Source organism: Anser anser (genome assembly GCF_964211835.1).
Source record: "Anser anser genome assembly, chromosome: 1".
NCBI classification, from domain to species: Eukaryota; Metazoa; Chordata; class Aves; order Anseriformes; family Anatidae; genus Anser; species Anser anser.
The window spans coordinates 184,744,926-184,760,412 of NC_139720.1; the positions used below are offsets into that span (position 1 = coordinate 184,744,926).

The 15,487-nt window shown below is 49.0% G+C and overlaps 1 protein-coding gene across 1 annotated transcript in view; it reads left to right on the forward strand.

Moving 5' to 3' along the window:
- The first annotated feature begins 6,361 nt into the window (after positions 1-6,361).
- Positions 6,362-15,487, forward strand: part of FOXO1 (forkhead box O1) — a 65,086-nt gene continuing 55,960 nt past the window's right edge. The window contains exon 1 of the mRNA XM_083804667.1: positions 6,362-7,274. Coding sequence (XP_083660793.1) covers positions 6,597-7,274 — 678 coding nt within the window. The 5' untranslated portion in view covers positions 6,362-6,596. The remainder of the gene's footprint in view (positions 7,275-15,487) is intronic.

The window sequence follows — 15,487 nt, forward strand, 5'->3', positions numbered from 1 at the left end:
TTCAGCACCTCTGAAATATTCTCATGGGTTCTTTATTTTGAAAAAGCTGCAATATGGGGGGCTTTGATACACTGATATCCTGCATCCTCTTTTTTCGTGGGCTGGCAGAGTTTCATCTCTCCTCATTTCTTGGTCATTCTCCTCCTTTCTATATTTTTCTTTTTCTTTTTTCTTTTTTCTTTTTTCTTTTTCTTTTTCTTTTTCTTTTTTTTCTTTTTCTTTTTCTTTTTTTTCTTTTTCTTTTTCTTTTTTTCCTCTCTTGTGGCTTATTCCCTGTGTTGTGCCTTCTTTTTGTGATGTCCTTATCTCCCCCCACCCTTTTCTTTGTATCTTTTTTCTCTCTGCTCACCTTTTCCCTTCTCACCTTTCACTATGTTTCCTGTATTCCAGCAGCTCTGGCACCCACAGGGGAGGATGCAGTCCTCTGCCTCAATGAACCGATCCCCTAGCATCAAAGGGGAGATATCAGCATCCACGTTGCTGCCTGAGCCTCCACTTCTGTTCTCTTTCTCTCTTTTTCTTTCTCTTTCCCTCTTTCTTTCTCTCTCATGAGCTGCTTGAGCAGCCAGCGAGGTTGGTAGCCACAACTGGAGCTAAGAGTGAAAGTGGGTGGCTTTCAAGGAGCCACTGCTGATTTCTCTGCAGCTGCAGCAGCATTTCTGTAATGTGTGGGTGTGCGGATCCGAAGGGCCCCTTTGCACCTGATGCTCTTCTTTGCTTTGAGCCCCTTCCTAAAGCCCATCGATGATCCCCATCTCCTCCCTGGATGAGAAGCAACCAAGCTACCTCCTGCCATCTGCCTTCTTACTACTGATGGTGTGGCGTCAGCTCATCTGATCCTAGTCAAGGTTCACTCTTCAGTACTTGGCAGATGCAAAATTGAAACTGCTGGTTGCTCTTTCTATCTGTTTTCATGCTGGTATAGGGCGTGCTTCTGAGTTTAGGAAGAACCTGCTGCTGGGACCTCGCTGGTTTCAGTATTGTCTCCTCGCAGACCAGGGCTAAGCAAGGTTTGCATTTTCACCACCAGATCTCAACGCACTTAAACCTGTTAACAAACAAGGTCACAACAGACAGACTGTATTTATACCGGTTTTACAGAGCGGTGTACAAAAGTGCAGAACTACCATGATTCACCACAAGAGAGTACATCTGCCTGGGTTGTCATTGCTCTGCTGTGGCCCCTTGGCCTCGCTGCATTTATGGCATGGGCAGTATTTGCATTGGATGTACCTTACCTATGGAGCATCCCGTCCACACGCTGCCTTCTTTAGTGTCTTAGTCACCAGCAGAGTAGGAATATATGCATGTATGTCAAAATACTCCCTTACTATTATTGTCTACCCATGTTTCCATCTATATAAATCTAGTAGAAAATGTATATAATGATACCATGCATATGCATATGTGCAGCGTACGCGTAATGCACTGATTTGTATGCAAATACTTTGTAATGCAGATATAAATATGCTTTTCAAGCAAGAATTCAACAATGGAACAACGATTGTTTTTAAGAGTGAGCCTTTATTATGCCACCGTCTCTGTGCTGATTCTGGAATATACATTATTTTTCTTGTTGATGACAGGTAGCTATCACTTTTCCAGTGAAATAAAGGAAAAGAAGATGAAATAGTTGTCAAGCATTGCATTGTGCTGTGCCATGAATTTTCCTTCACACAGGCTCAAGAGAAACCACTGAATTATACCGTAACTGTCAAACATCCTGTTTTTAGTTTGTTGCTCAAACACAATAAAATTATTTAATATACAAAAGCTATCACATGAAGCTAGTCAGTTTTTCCTCAAGCAATATATAAAGGAAAACAACAAACGAGAAAGGCACCTGAAAATGTTGAAACACTGACTGCAGGATGTGGGAGAATATTGTAATGGATCGTATTTACGACAAAACAGAAACCCAACACCCTGGAAAACATACGTGCTGCTCGAGCTGTGTTTACTTCCAGGCACATTGGCCTTTGCATAGGGGTGGCTGGGTGATTCAGCTGAATCTGAAACCTGATAAACTCTTGCCTTCTGTTTTTACATCGCGCCCAGTGATTGCACATGACACATTGAAAGCAGATAGAGCTGCTCAGACGCTACCTTTGGTATTTATTGTATTGATCCTGGTAAGGATCGTTTCTTGGGCACATTGCACTTCAGTCTTTCACCTCGGCGTGCGTGCACGTGGTTGTGAGATGATGCATACCGTCTTGGGAGACCGGACTGCCAGAGACCTCAGGGAAGTTTTTGTGTCAAATATTTCATTTGTCAAATATTGCCTTCCTCTTTGGCTTAAGAAATGTGGTAGCAGCTTGTGGTTCCCAGTAATGCACACCTCATTTCAGCTCATTCAGAGAATAGGATTTTGTCCTAATACTAATACTTAGTCACAGCACTGAGCCTGCTGGAGTTCAAGAAGTGTTTGGACAACACTCTCAGACATGTGGTCTGATTTTGGGGTGGTCCTGTGTGGAGCCAGGAGTTGGACCCAATGATCCTTGTGGGTCCCAGCCAACTTAGGATATTCTATGGTTCTATGCTTCTAATAGCCACGCTCAGTAAGAATCTGAGCCGCGTTAATCACAGCAAACAGTAAAGTCATATTAATATTTCTTTTCTTTGACTGGAAAAAACAACGCACTCAAGGAAATTTAAATTCCAATTCCTGCAAACAATACATCTTAGAAATGTTGTTTCCATGAAATCTTGTCCTCAAATCTTAATTGCTCATATTTTTGCAGATGATGAGAATGAAAGAGGCAAGAGCAACATCAAAGGGAATGGTGGAAAAAAAGCACAGTAAATGTTTGTAGTAGCAATTTGTAATAAAATCAGTCTTATTTTTGCTAAATTTTATATATATGTATATATATGATTTATTTATTTCCTTGAAGCTAAAGTGGCCCAACCTCAGCAGCTGCTAGGTCTGTACCTGGATTTTGGGAGCCCACTCCCAGCAGCCCCATCTCCTGGCTTGGTGAGCTCAGTACTGTCTTTGTCCCTCTTTGGCAGCTCGCTTTCTGTCCTGGTCGGGGCTGCTGAGCCCTTCTGCCTCTGGGAAGGAGGAGGGGGTTGGCTGCAGGTGGTTCTTGCTGCCCAGGATTTCCACCTGTACATAGCAGAGACCGGATAGCTTCAAGTATGCTAGAAAATATTTGGTGGAATGATTTTTTTCAAGCCTAAGGACTGGGACTCAGTGGACCTGGATGCAAAGCCTGTTTCTGTACATGCATCTCTCTGTGGTGCCTGGTTATCCTGTTAGCCAAATGCTCCGGGGCATGGCCACTACTGAATCCAGGCAGGCTGCAGCCCTTCTGGGGTGTATGGGTTCAGCAGTGTCCCCTGCTTCTGGCTTGCACTGGTCCACCAGCCACTGATGGAGCCCTGAAAATCCTGGCAATTTGAGGGGAATTAGTGGTTTCACATTTTCCACATGCTACAAAATGTGCCATAAAAGTCAGACACTGATGAGAGAGGGGGGAGGAAAATGAAGGTACAGAGCTCCCCCATCCTTTGTCTGAAAGCCTTCTTTCTCCCAACACAACAGCTCCTGTGATACCAGGCACAAAAATGATGCTTCATCACAGCTTTTTGTTCTGTTAAAATGTCTGTTCTCTCTCACTGTGCACATACATGTAGAGAAGGGAGCTGTACATAGAATATGAGTGCTTGCAACTTCATGTAATCTCCTGCTGAATGTGATCAAAACCTCAGAAGGTGAATTATACATACAGTAGTAAAAAGACAGTATAGATCCTTTATTTTGGCTGCCTCGAACCCAGAATATGAATAAGAGGCTATGCTTTTTTCCACTGATGATAAAAGGCAATCTTCAGGTCTTTCATTTGAAAAAATACAAGTTGATGCTAAGGATGATAGGAGAAATTGCACTGTAGAGGAGTAGAAAATGGGAGCAGGAGTAGGAGGAGAGAAATGAAAAGGTGGAGTGTAGGAGGAGGGCCGTGGGAGTAGAAAATGAATTGTGGTGCATCCATCAGCATTTAGGCATTGTGGGAGATGAGATAAACTTAACGCTGTCATTTGTAGATGTGGTAAAATTTCTTGCACTGAGCCAGCACCGTGCTGAGCTGTTTTGGAAGGAGGAAGCCCCCCTCCAGCAGCCGAATGGGACGTTTGGTTTGTGGCAGGGTCTCCGGCGGGTGGTCAGTGGTGGCTGGGGACACGAACCCCCCAGCAACGCTCACCTTGCAGAACGAAACCTGCTGTGCCGTGAATCGCCCGGCCTGGCTTGCTGAGCAAAGGCAGCGATGTGAACGCTCTGCCTTTATTGCTCCTTGCCTTGCTGGCCCTCACCTCTCACTGAAGGCTGTTTCCTCACTGTATTTACTGCTGCAAGCAGGCGTGGGGCCTGTGGCACGAGCGAGGGCCCCTCCGAGAAGGGGAGGTGAGCAACGCAAGGCGATGCAGGGCCAAGAGGGAGCAAGGCAGCGCTCGCCCTGCAAGAGGATGCTGAGCTGAGGACACGCCAGGGCTCACTGAAAGCCCATCACAGCAGCTTTCTTCCTGCTTGGCCCAGCTGGCATCTAAGGAAAGCAATTTTTTTCAACATCTGCGTATACCAATAGAGGTCAGGGAACAACAGCTAGATTTTTGACCAGAGGAAAAAAAAAAAAGAAAAAAAAAGAAAAAAAAAAAAAGAAGGCAATGAGCACAAGACTAAAAAAACAATCCTTTGAAGAAAGCCTGGTAACAAATCCTTTTCCTTCAGCAGGACGGGTGCCAGCCTGGCTCCTAGATTTTTTTATTTTATTATTATTTTTTTTTTTACAGATGCCAATGGCAGGAAAGTAAAAGAAAATGTTTCGGTACTCCTGGACACTTCTTTTGTTTTGGCTCCCTTTTAATCATGCCCGGTTGCCACATGGCCTGGCTGCCTCTCACGCACAGCCGCGTCCCGTGGTCCCTGCTCCTCCTCATCACCGGGGTGCTCGCCTGGGCTGCAGGGCGACTGCAGTGGCGCTGGATAACGCTGCGGGACAAAGCTGTTCCTAGCTGAAACATGGCATGCATGTTATTAGGTTGAACAGGGACTATATTGCTATTAAAAAAAAAAAAAAGCAGAAATAAAAAATATTACTGCTATTACTAATTTTAAATCTCTGGGCTAAGCGATACAGATTTGTGGGCTGAATCCTTTATAGGGCTTGGACAATGTAGAAGCAGCTTTAAAGCAACGCAACTCTGAGAACTGACACGCAGCCAGCCTATAATAACCACCTTTGGCATGTGGGGAAAGAAACATGGCAAAAAAGATGCTTTCAGATTCGATCAGTTACTCCACACGTGTGCATACGTGCGCTAAGGACATAGCTGGGTGTCATCACGTGCCTTAAAAAGCGTTTTCATAACAGCGCGTGCATGCAGACGTATGATCTGGCAGTAAATTGCACACCGTGGGCCTACGTCCAGTCTCGTCCTCTCCCTCCTAGTTATTGTTACTCATTTTCGGAAAATATCGGTTGAGGCACAACGGGCTGCAGTTAAATAACGCTTCCACTCGCTGCCTTGGTTCGGAGGGACGAGGAACGGGCTGGCCGTGTGGCCCTGGACGGGGACACCAAATGCCCCGGCCAGCTGCAGGTTTTGGGGCTCCCAAGCCTGTCGATAAAAGCCCTCTGCTACTGAAAACAAGGCAGATTTTTCTACCGGGTTTGCCAGTTTGAGGAGAGGAACATCATCCCTGAGCTCGCTTGTCTAGGCTAAGGGAATGTCTCGATTTTAAGCACAGCAAAACTCCTGCGTCGCCTCGGACACACCTCCGGGCGCTTCGGGGCTGGGCGGAGGGGGGCGGCACGTCCCGGACCCTGTGCCGCTTTTGGGAGGGGGTACGAGCCTTGGGGAGGGGATACAGACTGAGTGCCCCCGGAGGGAAGTGAGTACGGGGCAGAAATGAAGCGCAGCCCGTCAAACCTCCGAGTGAGCCCACCGCGAAGCTCCGGCAGCCGCCCCGAGAGCACGGCCAGCCCGGGGCTGCCCGGCGGGGACAGGGCCGGGGGGGCCGCGGCCTCGGGGGGGGGGGCGAGGGTCCCCTCGGGAGCCGTCCTGGGGACTTTCCCCGCAGCAATTCCCCCCCCGCGGGCTCCGCACCTCGCCGGGACGGCACCGGCTACCGCCCCCTTCTCGAGCTGAAGGGCTCTCGCTCCCCGTCGAGGGGAGGGACCCCAAAATAACCCGAAAACACACGCACGCATGCAGCACCCCCCCCCCCGGGAGCAGCCCGGGGGCACCGGCACCCTCCCGCCCCGCGGCGGGGGGCGGCGCGGTGCTGCCATTGGCGAGGCTCGGGCCGGTCCCTCCCCGCCGGGAGGAGGAGGAGGAGGAGGAGAGGAGGAGGAGGAGGAGGAAGGCTGGAGGCGGGCCCGCGCGGGGCGGTCGCTCCAGTCGGTCGCTGCCGCCGCCGAGGAGCCGGGCAGGGCGGCGGGGCCGGAGCCGCGCCGGGAGTCGGCGGCCGCGCCGTCGGGGCCGCGCCGGAGCCTGCATGGGGCGCTGAGCCGCCCCCCAAATCCGCCCCCGACAAGCCCCAGAGCCTCCGCCGAGCTCCCCCCCACCCCCCCGCTACCGGCCCCGCCATGGCCGAGGCTCCGCAGCTGGTGGACATCGACCCCGACTTCGAGCCGCTGCCGCGGCCCCGCTCCTGCACCTGGCCCCTGCCGCGGCCGGACTTCAACCCCCCCAGCTCGGCCACCTCCAGCCCGGCTCCGTCCTGCGGCGGGGCAGGAGCAGGAGGAGCAGGAGCAGGAGGAGGAGGAGGTGGCGGAGGGCAGCCCGAGGGGGCGGCCGGCACCGCCGCAGCCGTCGCTGCCGCCGCCGCCGCCGCTGCCGCCGCCGCCTCGGGGGCGCTGGGCGCCGACTTCATCAGCAACCTCAGCCTGCTGGAGGAGAGCGAGGACTTCGGGCCGCTGCCCCCCGCCGGCCCCCCGGAGGCTGCCGCCTGCCGCTGCGGGGACTTCCCGGCGCCCGAGGCCGGCTGCCGCCTCCACCCGCCGGGGCCGGTGCCGCCGGTGCCTCCGGTGCCCCCCGCGGCCGTGGCCGGGCTGTCGCCGGGCCCCGTGGCCGGGCAGCCCCGCAAGAGCAGCTCGTCCCGCCGCAACGCCTGGGGCAACCTGTCCTACGCCGACCTCATCACCAAGGCCATCGAGAGCTCCCCCGAGAAGCGGCTCACCCTCTCGCAGATCTACGAGTGGATGGTCAAGAGCGTCCCCTACTTCAAGGACAAGGGCGACAGCAACAGCTCGGCCGGCTGGAAGGTGAGGGGGGGGCTGGGGGCACCGCCGGGACCCCCCCGGGGCTGGGGGGGCTGCGGGGTGCTCGGCGCTGCACACGCCGGCTCTGCTGCCCGCCGCCCGCTTTGCAGCGCGCTTGTGCCTTTCGCGTCTTATTTCATTTTTTTTTTCCATCTTATTTTAATTTATTTTATCATATTTCATTTTATTCTACCTTAATGTGTTTTATTTTATCTTATTTTCATTTCATTTCATCTTATTTTATTTAATTTTATTTATTTTATTTCATTTCAGCTCATCTCATCTCGTTCCGTTTCACTTTTATCCCACTCCATTTCACTTTGTCCCACCGCACTTCATTTATTTTATTCCCAAAAGGAAGAAAAAAAAAAAAGGAAAAGAGAAAAAAAAAAAAAAAAGAGCCGCTTCTGCCCTCCCCCCGCAGGGCTCGGCCGGGGCCGGGAGCGGAACGGGGGGGGGCCGGGGCTCGCCTCTCTCCGCCCTCCCCCCCCCCCTCCGCCCTGCCCCGCCGAAAGCAAAAGTTCACGCCGTGTCACGGCGCCGGCCCCGGGCACAGCGGCCGGATTTTGGGGGCTGCCAGTGTTGAGCCCCCCCCCCCCCCCCCAGTGCCGCGGGGTGCGAGGGGCGCAGCTCGCCCCCGGGACCGCCCGGCCCCACGGGGGGGGGACACGGACCCGGGGACTCGGGGCAGAGGCAAACGGGGCTGGGGAAGGAGAAGGGGCAGGACAAGGGTTGCAGAAACGCCGTGCGTTTAATGAGTAAGCTGGCTTTGCCTGGATGCCTGCGCTGAAGTCGGCGTGCGGGAGCGGCTTCCCTATTAAATTGTGGGGTTTTCTGCGCTCCCGGGGCAGGGAGCACCGGTGGCGAGGAACCTGTTGGGCTGGGGGGGGTTTCAGCACAGCCCAGCTCGGTGTCACTTTGCATGGGGCTGGGCACCCACCGTGGTGGTGGCCACCCCCATCCCCGTGTCACCCCCATCCCCGTGTCACCCCCATCCCCCTGTCACCCCCATCCCCCTGTCACCCCCATCCCCCTGCCACCACCCCCAGCCCCTCTTCTCCCCAGCCCCTACCCCGAATCCACCCACGACGGACCCAGAGCGCCTGCTTTTTCGGCACCCCGTTGTTGCGTGAGAGCGCTGTCAGAGCGAGCTCCCGCTGCCTGCGTGAAGGCACAGCCTCCTCCTCCTCCTCCTCCCTGCGAAGGATGGCAGCAAACGTGCGGGGTGCGTGTGCCGAACGTGGGATCGGCGTGTTGTGCTGCTGTGCTCCTGACTTGGCTCCAGTTAGGGCAGTCAGACTGCCAGCTGTCGAGTTTTGCTCAATTCACCTTCCTAGTATCTGTAATATTTGCATTTTTTTTCAAGTCAAATCCTGTATTTATATAGATTTTTACTTGCCTAGCTAGGAGTGATTGTTACGTCAGATTTTCGTCAACATCATGTTTTTACGGGGAGGCAGCACCCTCCTAGGGAAATGCAGATGGATCTGAAACTCATTGTCAACTGAAGGCTTTTAAGACTTTTAAAAAGTAATTTGTTAGTTCCTATCAATGTGTTTGACTAAAAAATTTAAAGGATAATTGTCTGAAGACATCTTTCACGAAAAAGCCTTAATAGGAGGGGAATGATTGATAGCTGACAACTTTTAGATAAGGTAACTTGTCACCTGAAAACGCTGTTTTTTTTTTCCAGTGGTGTTTCAGTCTGTCAGAAATAAAGAAAGCCGGCTCGAGTGCCTTTGCAGAGCGAGTCGGAGAGAACTGAAAGGAAAACAAACAAAACTAAAATCAGAGCAAAGAACTCCCAAGTTCAAGCAGGCACATCAGGAGCTCTGCTAGCTGCCTAACTTATTAGGTGTTTCTTATTTTATTGCTCCTCTTCCTGTGTTGCTTCAGCCACTGACAAGCCTCGCACACCTCCTTCTGGCAGAGCGGGTGCTGCCGATGCCCACGCACCCGTGCTGCGCTGCGGCGGGGAGAGCTGGTGCTGGCGCAGCCCTGGGACGGCCGTACCCTGTGGCAGGGCGCTGTAGGTACCCCAAAAACACACACGTGCAGCCTACACGCTGCCCTCAGGCCTCCCTTTGGCCACATTACGGGCAGGTGGCTCAGAAAGCTGCTGTGTTGGATCGTGTTGGCCGCATGCTGTATGTGGTTTGGTGCTGTGGGTGCCGAGCTCGGAGTGGGGCTGGAGCTGGCCACAGCCCCTCAGAGCCAGAGCATCGCCGGGTCGGTGCCCGGGGTGCACGGTGTGTGGGTGTTCTGCAGCCTGAGAAAGAAAATGTTTTGTTTTGCTTTGCTTTTTCCCTCCTAAATAAAGCTTCGTCTTGTTGGAGCCTGCGTATTTGTAAGTGTAAACAAGGCACCTTTCAGATTATACACCAACTCTGAAATGCACAAGGAATTGTAACAGAATGTGCACTTTATGCCTGGTGGCAAGGCTGCGTTTGTCACGCAGAAGTCGAGAGCTGCCTGCTGTAATGCTTGTGAATCAGCACGGACCCCACTTAATATCTGATGTTGAACTGCTTTTTCATTTTTTTTTGTTGAATAAAGAAGTTCAATGGTGTTGACATTATCTGGTGGGAGCTCGGAATAGCATCCAAGTTCTTCTAAGCAGAAACTTTCAAGTGGAAATGCGATTTTAAATAAGGGTAGTAAAGGGTAAAGGTAGTAAGATAAAATTCTCACTGTTAGCTTACTGAAGTAGTTAAAACTGCTCTTGGCTGTACGTGCAAAATAGTTTACTCCAGACTTTCTTAGCACAAACTCTGCTTTAAAAAAAAAAAACACCCAAAAAAACCCGGTTGAGCTCCAGGGGAGCGAGGGCCGCCTGCCCAGCGGCTGGGCCCTGCCAGACCTGCCGCAGGGGTGAACGTGGGCAAGCGCCGATAGCGAGCGACGCTGCTCAGAGAAGGCTGAAGCAAGAACAAGATCTGTTTCTGAGATAACTAAGAAATTGTTGTGAAAGTTGCATGGAAGAATGAAACTTTTGTCTCGTAGCAGCCAAGTGAAAGCGGTGTTTTCTTCTACCTGTGCGAGTGGGAGACTGTGCATGGGGCTTAGGACAGTTTGTAGTCCACAAAGGGATTCATCATGGCCATAGATAACTTTTCCTTACCTCAAATCTGATAACTTTTTGGCTAATCATCATATGCAAGAAATGAAATGCCTTTGTGGCGGACATATTTCATGATGTCTTTGCTTTACGTCAAAATGGTTGCGCTCTGCTGTGAAGGAGCCGTCAGAGTTAAACTTACCTGAATGGCCTCAGGCTTTCAGCCTCCTATTGAAAATGTGTTCAGACCACAACCTGTAATACTATGTTGGCTACATGCAGCGACTGTTTGGACAGAGGTCTTCATTAAGCAGAAAACACAGGGTTTTGGTGGCTCCCATCTCAAGGTGGCTGCAGTGTTTGTTTTTCCCAGCGGCAGGTGTGAAGGCCGCACGTGCATTTACACCTCCTTGACTTCTAGTCCTAAGGAAACTTGATCACCCAAATTTATTTGTTGCCGTTGCTGAAGGAGTGAGGATAGATGGTATTGAGCTGTGGAAGGATGAATGGATGTAGGCCCGAGGACAAAACGGGTGCAGGGAAGGAGCTTCGGGTGGCCTCACCATAGGCCAGCTCTGTGGTCTCCTCCGCAGTGAATCGGCCTCCGTGCAAAATCGGTGCTGGGGTGTGGTATATCCAAGTTGAAAGCCACACGTGTGTTATCGAGCGTTGGAAGACTCTAGGAAATCCAGAGTGATCGGTTGTCAAAAGCTTTTGGTTCTAGATCGGGGAATAATTTAAATCAGAGAAATTTGTGCAGAACTCAAGTAGTTAAAGTGGAAGAAGTAGATCTCAGCGAGGTTTTTATCGCACATTTCCACATCGAAATAGAAATGTCACTTTAATTAAAGATTGCCTTGATGAATTGCTCAGTGTTCCCTCAGTGCTGGTTGCACACCTGCGGGTATTTAACTCTGTCCCAGTGTGGTAGGTCAGAGGCTTTCCTAGGAGGTTTGTGGACCCTTAGCGTTGTGTTACGCATGCACACAACACACCCATGCGTGTGCATAGAGGTATGTCCATCTGTTTGCTTCCCTGTTTATGGATTCTGCCAGGTAAATCCTCTCAGAGCCATGCCTTTTTACATATGGCACTGGTAACAGCCTCAGCACCTGGAAGTTGCAGTTGTGTCTGCTCTGTGTGAGCTGCTGCGATCTCTCTTCCAGACCAGTTCCTGCCAATGCCCACGCAGCTGTGAGTTTTACTTTTGGTGACTCGTGTACCTGCTCACTGCCACTATCAGTCCTCGGTGGCAGCCTTCACTGCCTGCCTCTGAGTCACCAGCCTGAATCCTGCTTAGTAAGGGAAAAAAAAGGTTCATGGCTGAAAGTTCACCTTAATCGTTGCAAGGTGCCTGCACCCTCGTAACTAGTGATAAAACTCCATGCTAACCCTCCATCGCTTGTTCCTTTTAAACTTAATTACTTAATTCTCTTTCTCCATCTATATTTGCCTTTTTTGATCTTAAACCTTGCTTGAAGGACGAAGCCTGTTCTGGCCTCAGACCTGTGTGCTGCTGCCCCTGCTTGCGGGCTTGTGATGCATCCTGGCGATCCATCACGGGTAGTTTTGAGCTTCTAGTCCAGGCCTCGAATTATATGTTGAAATTACTCTTCATTTTCTTAGCATGCCTTCTATTTGCTGCAATTGCTGCATGCTTGTTCAGTTTCTTGACTGATTATGGGCAAGATTAAATGCCAAAACAAAGCACCTGAGAGGCTTTGTATACTGACACAATGAACTAAATCTTCCTGAAGTGACAGGCTTTGAAGAAGTTCAGTACAAAAACAAGGCAACTGGTCTCTTTGCCACTGTACTCCTTACGACATACTTGGCTTCGTTCTTAATGCCATTATTTTTTTATTACATTACTTCACAGGGGGTCAGTGGAGTTGGTGGATTAGGGAATGGGCTTTTGCTGCCTGTATGGAAACAGCGTGGTACAAGAGGATAAAGATGGTTAGGTGACTTTTATTTATTTATTTATATAATGATCAACAATAAAGTAGGCAATTTATATATATAATATATATTCTTAATAAGACTCCAGAAATGGTGTACCCTTGAGATGTTTGTTCAGACCCTCTTCAATTTCCAAAGCATAATGCTACCTAAATATATGCTACTCTGTTTACACAACCGGTGAATATTTTGCAAAAAGAGTGCTTGGCTTTTGGAGCAGAAATGCTGATACATTTTGCAGCCACAGATTTGTGAAATATGTAGGGCTGTGGCCACAGCCTACAGAGATTCAAACTTCAGCCCCTTTTGCTTTGGGAGAAAGTTAGTGTTTGAAACAGGGATTTCTCATGGAAATGGTTTTGTAACCTTGAGTAGTGAATTCTGAAGTAAGATAAACTGAAGATACCCATTAGATAGTTTGTTTTCCTCTTTCAGAAATATGTAAAAAATGGATAAATTCACTTTATTGTTAACTCCTGTGAAGAGAGAACTTCACATTCACTGATGCTGGCTGCAGCTAACTATAGTTAAGCATATGGCAGTGCATACCAATATTTTAATGAATAGCATTCATAGCTCGTAGCATTCTGTGTGTAAGTTTGGTGTGCCAAAGTGAGTTTTAAATACGGGGGAATACTGCTTTTCATAATGATAGGCTGCACTTCAGCAGTGGATGAAGTGTGCAGGGAAGAGTCACGTTTTGAAGAACGGCATCTGTGCCGCTGCACAGAGAGCTTCAGCATGAATTACGTTCACTTCTGAGGGCAAGTGCTATTCACATTAAAGTTATTTCTAAATATATTCATTGAATGTTACTCCTGTGTGTTCATCAAACAAAGCTGCTTCATTCCTATGCTTTGGTTTGTAATATGCAAACACCTTCAGTTAGTGCAGCAGCCGTAGTATGCCGTTTCTTGGTAGGTCTCCGTTCCTAATGTAGGAGGTGGAGGAATAAAAAGAATGAAGTCAACTGCTTTACTGTACTGATGATTATCTCAGACTAAGAACTTCATTAGGCCTTGCGATTGTGCTTAGATTTTGGTGGTGGCTACTGATCTTTACCAAATAATATCTAAGGAGGCAAGCTTATTTAGTGTGGAAGCACTTCTGCAGTTAATTGCAAAGGTTTAGTAGTGCTTTCCCTTGTGATACATGGGATCATAGGGGAAAAGTCTGAAAGTCTGGTGGGACTCTGACAGCTGCTGCATCTTGCAGAAATTTGCTGGAGAAGTGGAGGGCCGCGCTCAGTTTGCCCCAGGCAGCTTGCTGTTGCTCACGGTGTTGAGCATCGCTGCATGGTATCAATGATGTTACAGTCCAGTTTGCAAACACTTCTTGTTCTAGAGTTAATTCAGCCTCAAGGTACAAGTCTTCTCTTGTTCTAGCCTTAGAAAGCTAATTTTTGGGAATGCTAGGAATCCACGCAGCTGGAAATGCTCTCGGTCCTATTGCTGCTCCACACCAGTGGGCCAGGGATGGCTGTGGTGGCAGCTGAGCAGCCCGTGTTCCCCCGACGTGTTAACTGCGTGCTGGTGTGAGCCTGTGGGGCTCCTTTTGCTTTTTGTCAAGGCTGTTTCTGTGGTGTAGTTTAAGTTTTGAAGCCTGGCACATGCATACTTGAGGGAACACAGTGTGTCTGTGTGGGGCATACTCTAAAAAAGCACCTATTCAGATTTGACTTTTGATTGATTGCCAAAGAAGTGCTCGCAAGCAGAGGTGTCCTTTACCTATAGTATTTGCTAACTAAATGCTATCTGCTACCTCTGCTTTGTAATATGTAAGAGCTCTTATTAATTAGCATCTCTATTTTTTCTGAGTATCTGTCATTCAGAGGCCATTTCATGCCAGGCCTCCGTGCATCTCCTGCATCAGGATGTGAAAGGCTGAAGGCGACTGCTCTCCGCGTCCTGCATGTTGGCATCTCCCTCTAAAAGTGCTAGAGGCTTAACCCCCTGGCCCAACATTTAATTTATTTAGTACCGGAGTGAGATTTTTTAAATCACACCCAGAAATCAGGAAATTAAAAACTTTTTGGAATGAAATGTGGCCGGCGGCCGGGCCCCACTGTCCTGCTGCACCGCTGATGTTGTAGAGGAGGAGGGCAGCGAGCGAGCTTTTCACCCAGGGCTGTTCTGAAATCTCCTAAATCTACTTTTCTACTTTTTTTTTTTTTTGGGGGGTGGGGGGGGGGGGCAAATACCGTGAGTGGGAAGCAGAGGTGCTTTGCTTTTGCTTTTTTTTGGGAAGGGGAACTCCGGAGCATTGGAGCCCTGACATTCATTTTATGGGGAAAAATGAAAGTGCGGATCGTATGCTTTTTATTTATATTTTTTTTTGTTTTGTTTTTTTTTTTTGCTTCTTGAATAAGGACTGTTTGCATAGTGCAGAGAATGGACTTTAACTGTCCAAATGCTGTTTGCAGTCTTGCCTGCAATGAAAAAGTCGCAACTTCTTCAGTTTTCTTATGCTTAACTCCAGAAACTGTGACGTGGGTGGAGTTTCACTTACCCATCACTGACTTTTCAAACTACGCAGTTAGATAAGACTGAAGCAACTCGCTATAAATGTGGTGACTTGTTAGACCGCATTTATTGTGCAAATGAGCTTACATCCTGCAAGATCAGCAGAAATGCTTAATGTTTGCCTGGCTGGAAATTAATTAAAGTTTGGCGACTGAAATTAGAGGAATGGATTTGTTGCCCGTTGTGTTATATAGAGCTGCCTTTCAGTTCCCATAATATGAATTAGCACGGTTGCAAATGGTTTTTGGCATGTGTGAGTTTCGGGTCCGAGCTGGTGCTGTCTTCTGGCATCTGTAGTGTTTTTAGATTGAAGCAAAACTCGTTTTGTCTTGGATGCTGTTCTGTAATGTGTATTTGAATGTATCTGAGGCAGCTAACGGGAGTAAGGATATTAACAATCCAAAAAAATATTCCTGTGGTATTGGGGGGAGGACTGATTTGCCTGTAGCTTGCATTTGTTTGAAACCGATTCAAGTTAATCTCCTAATTTGAATGTAATTGTTAGAATAAAAAATAAAGTACCTGTGCCATACGTATCTTGTACATATATCCAGATTTAAATTTTGATTGCCAAAAGCATACTTACAGACTGAGAAATCTTTGGTGTTTGCCAACTGAATTATATCTTATAGCGAGGCTTTGCAATATATAGAAACTCTTAATTAGGTATTCAA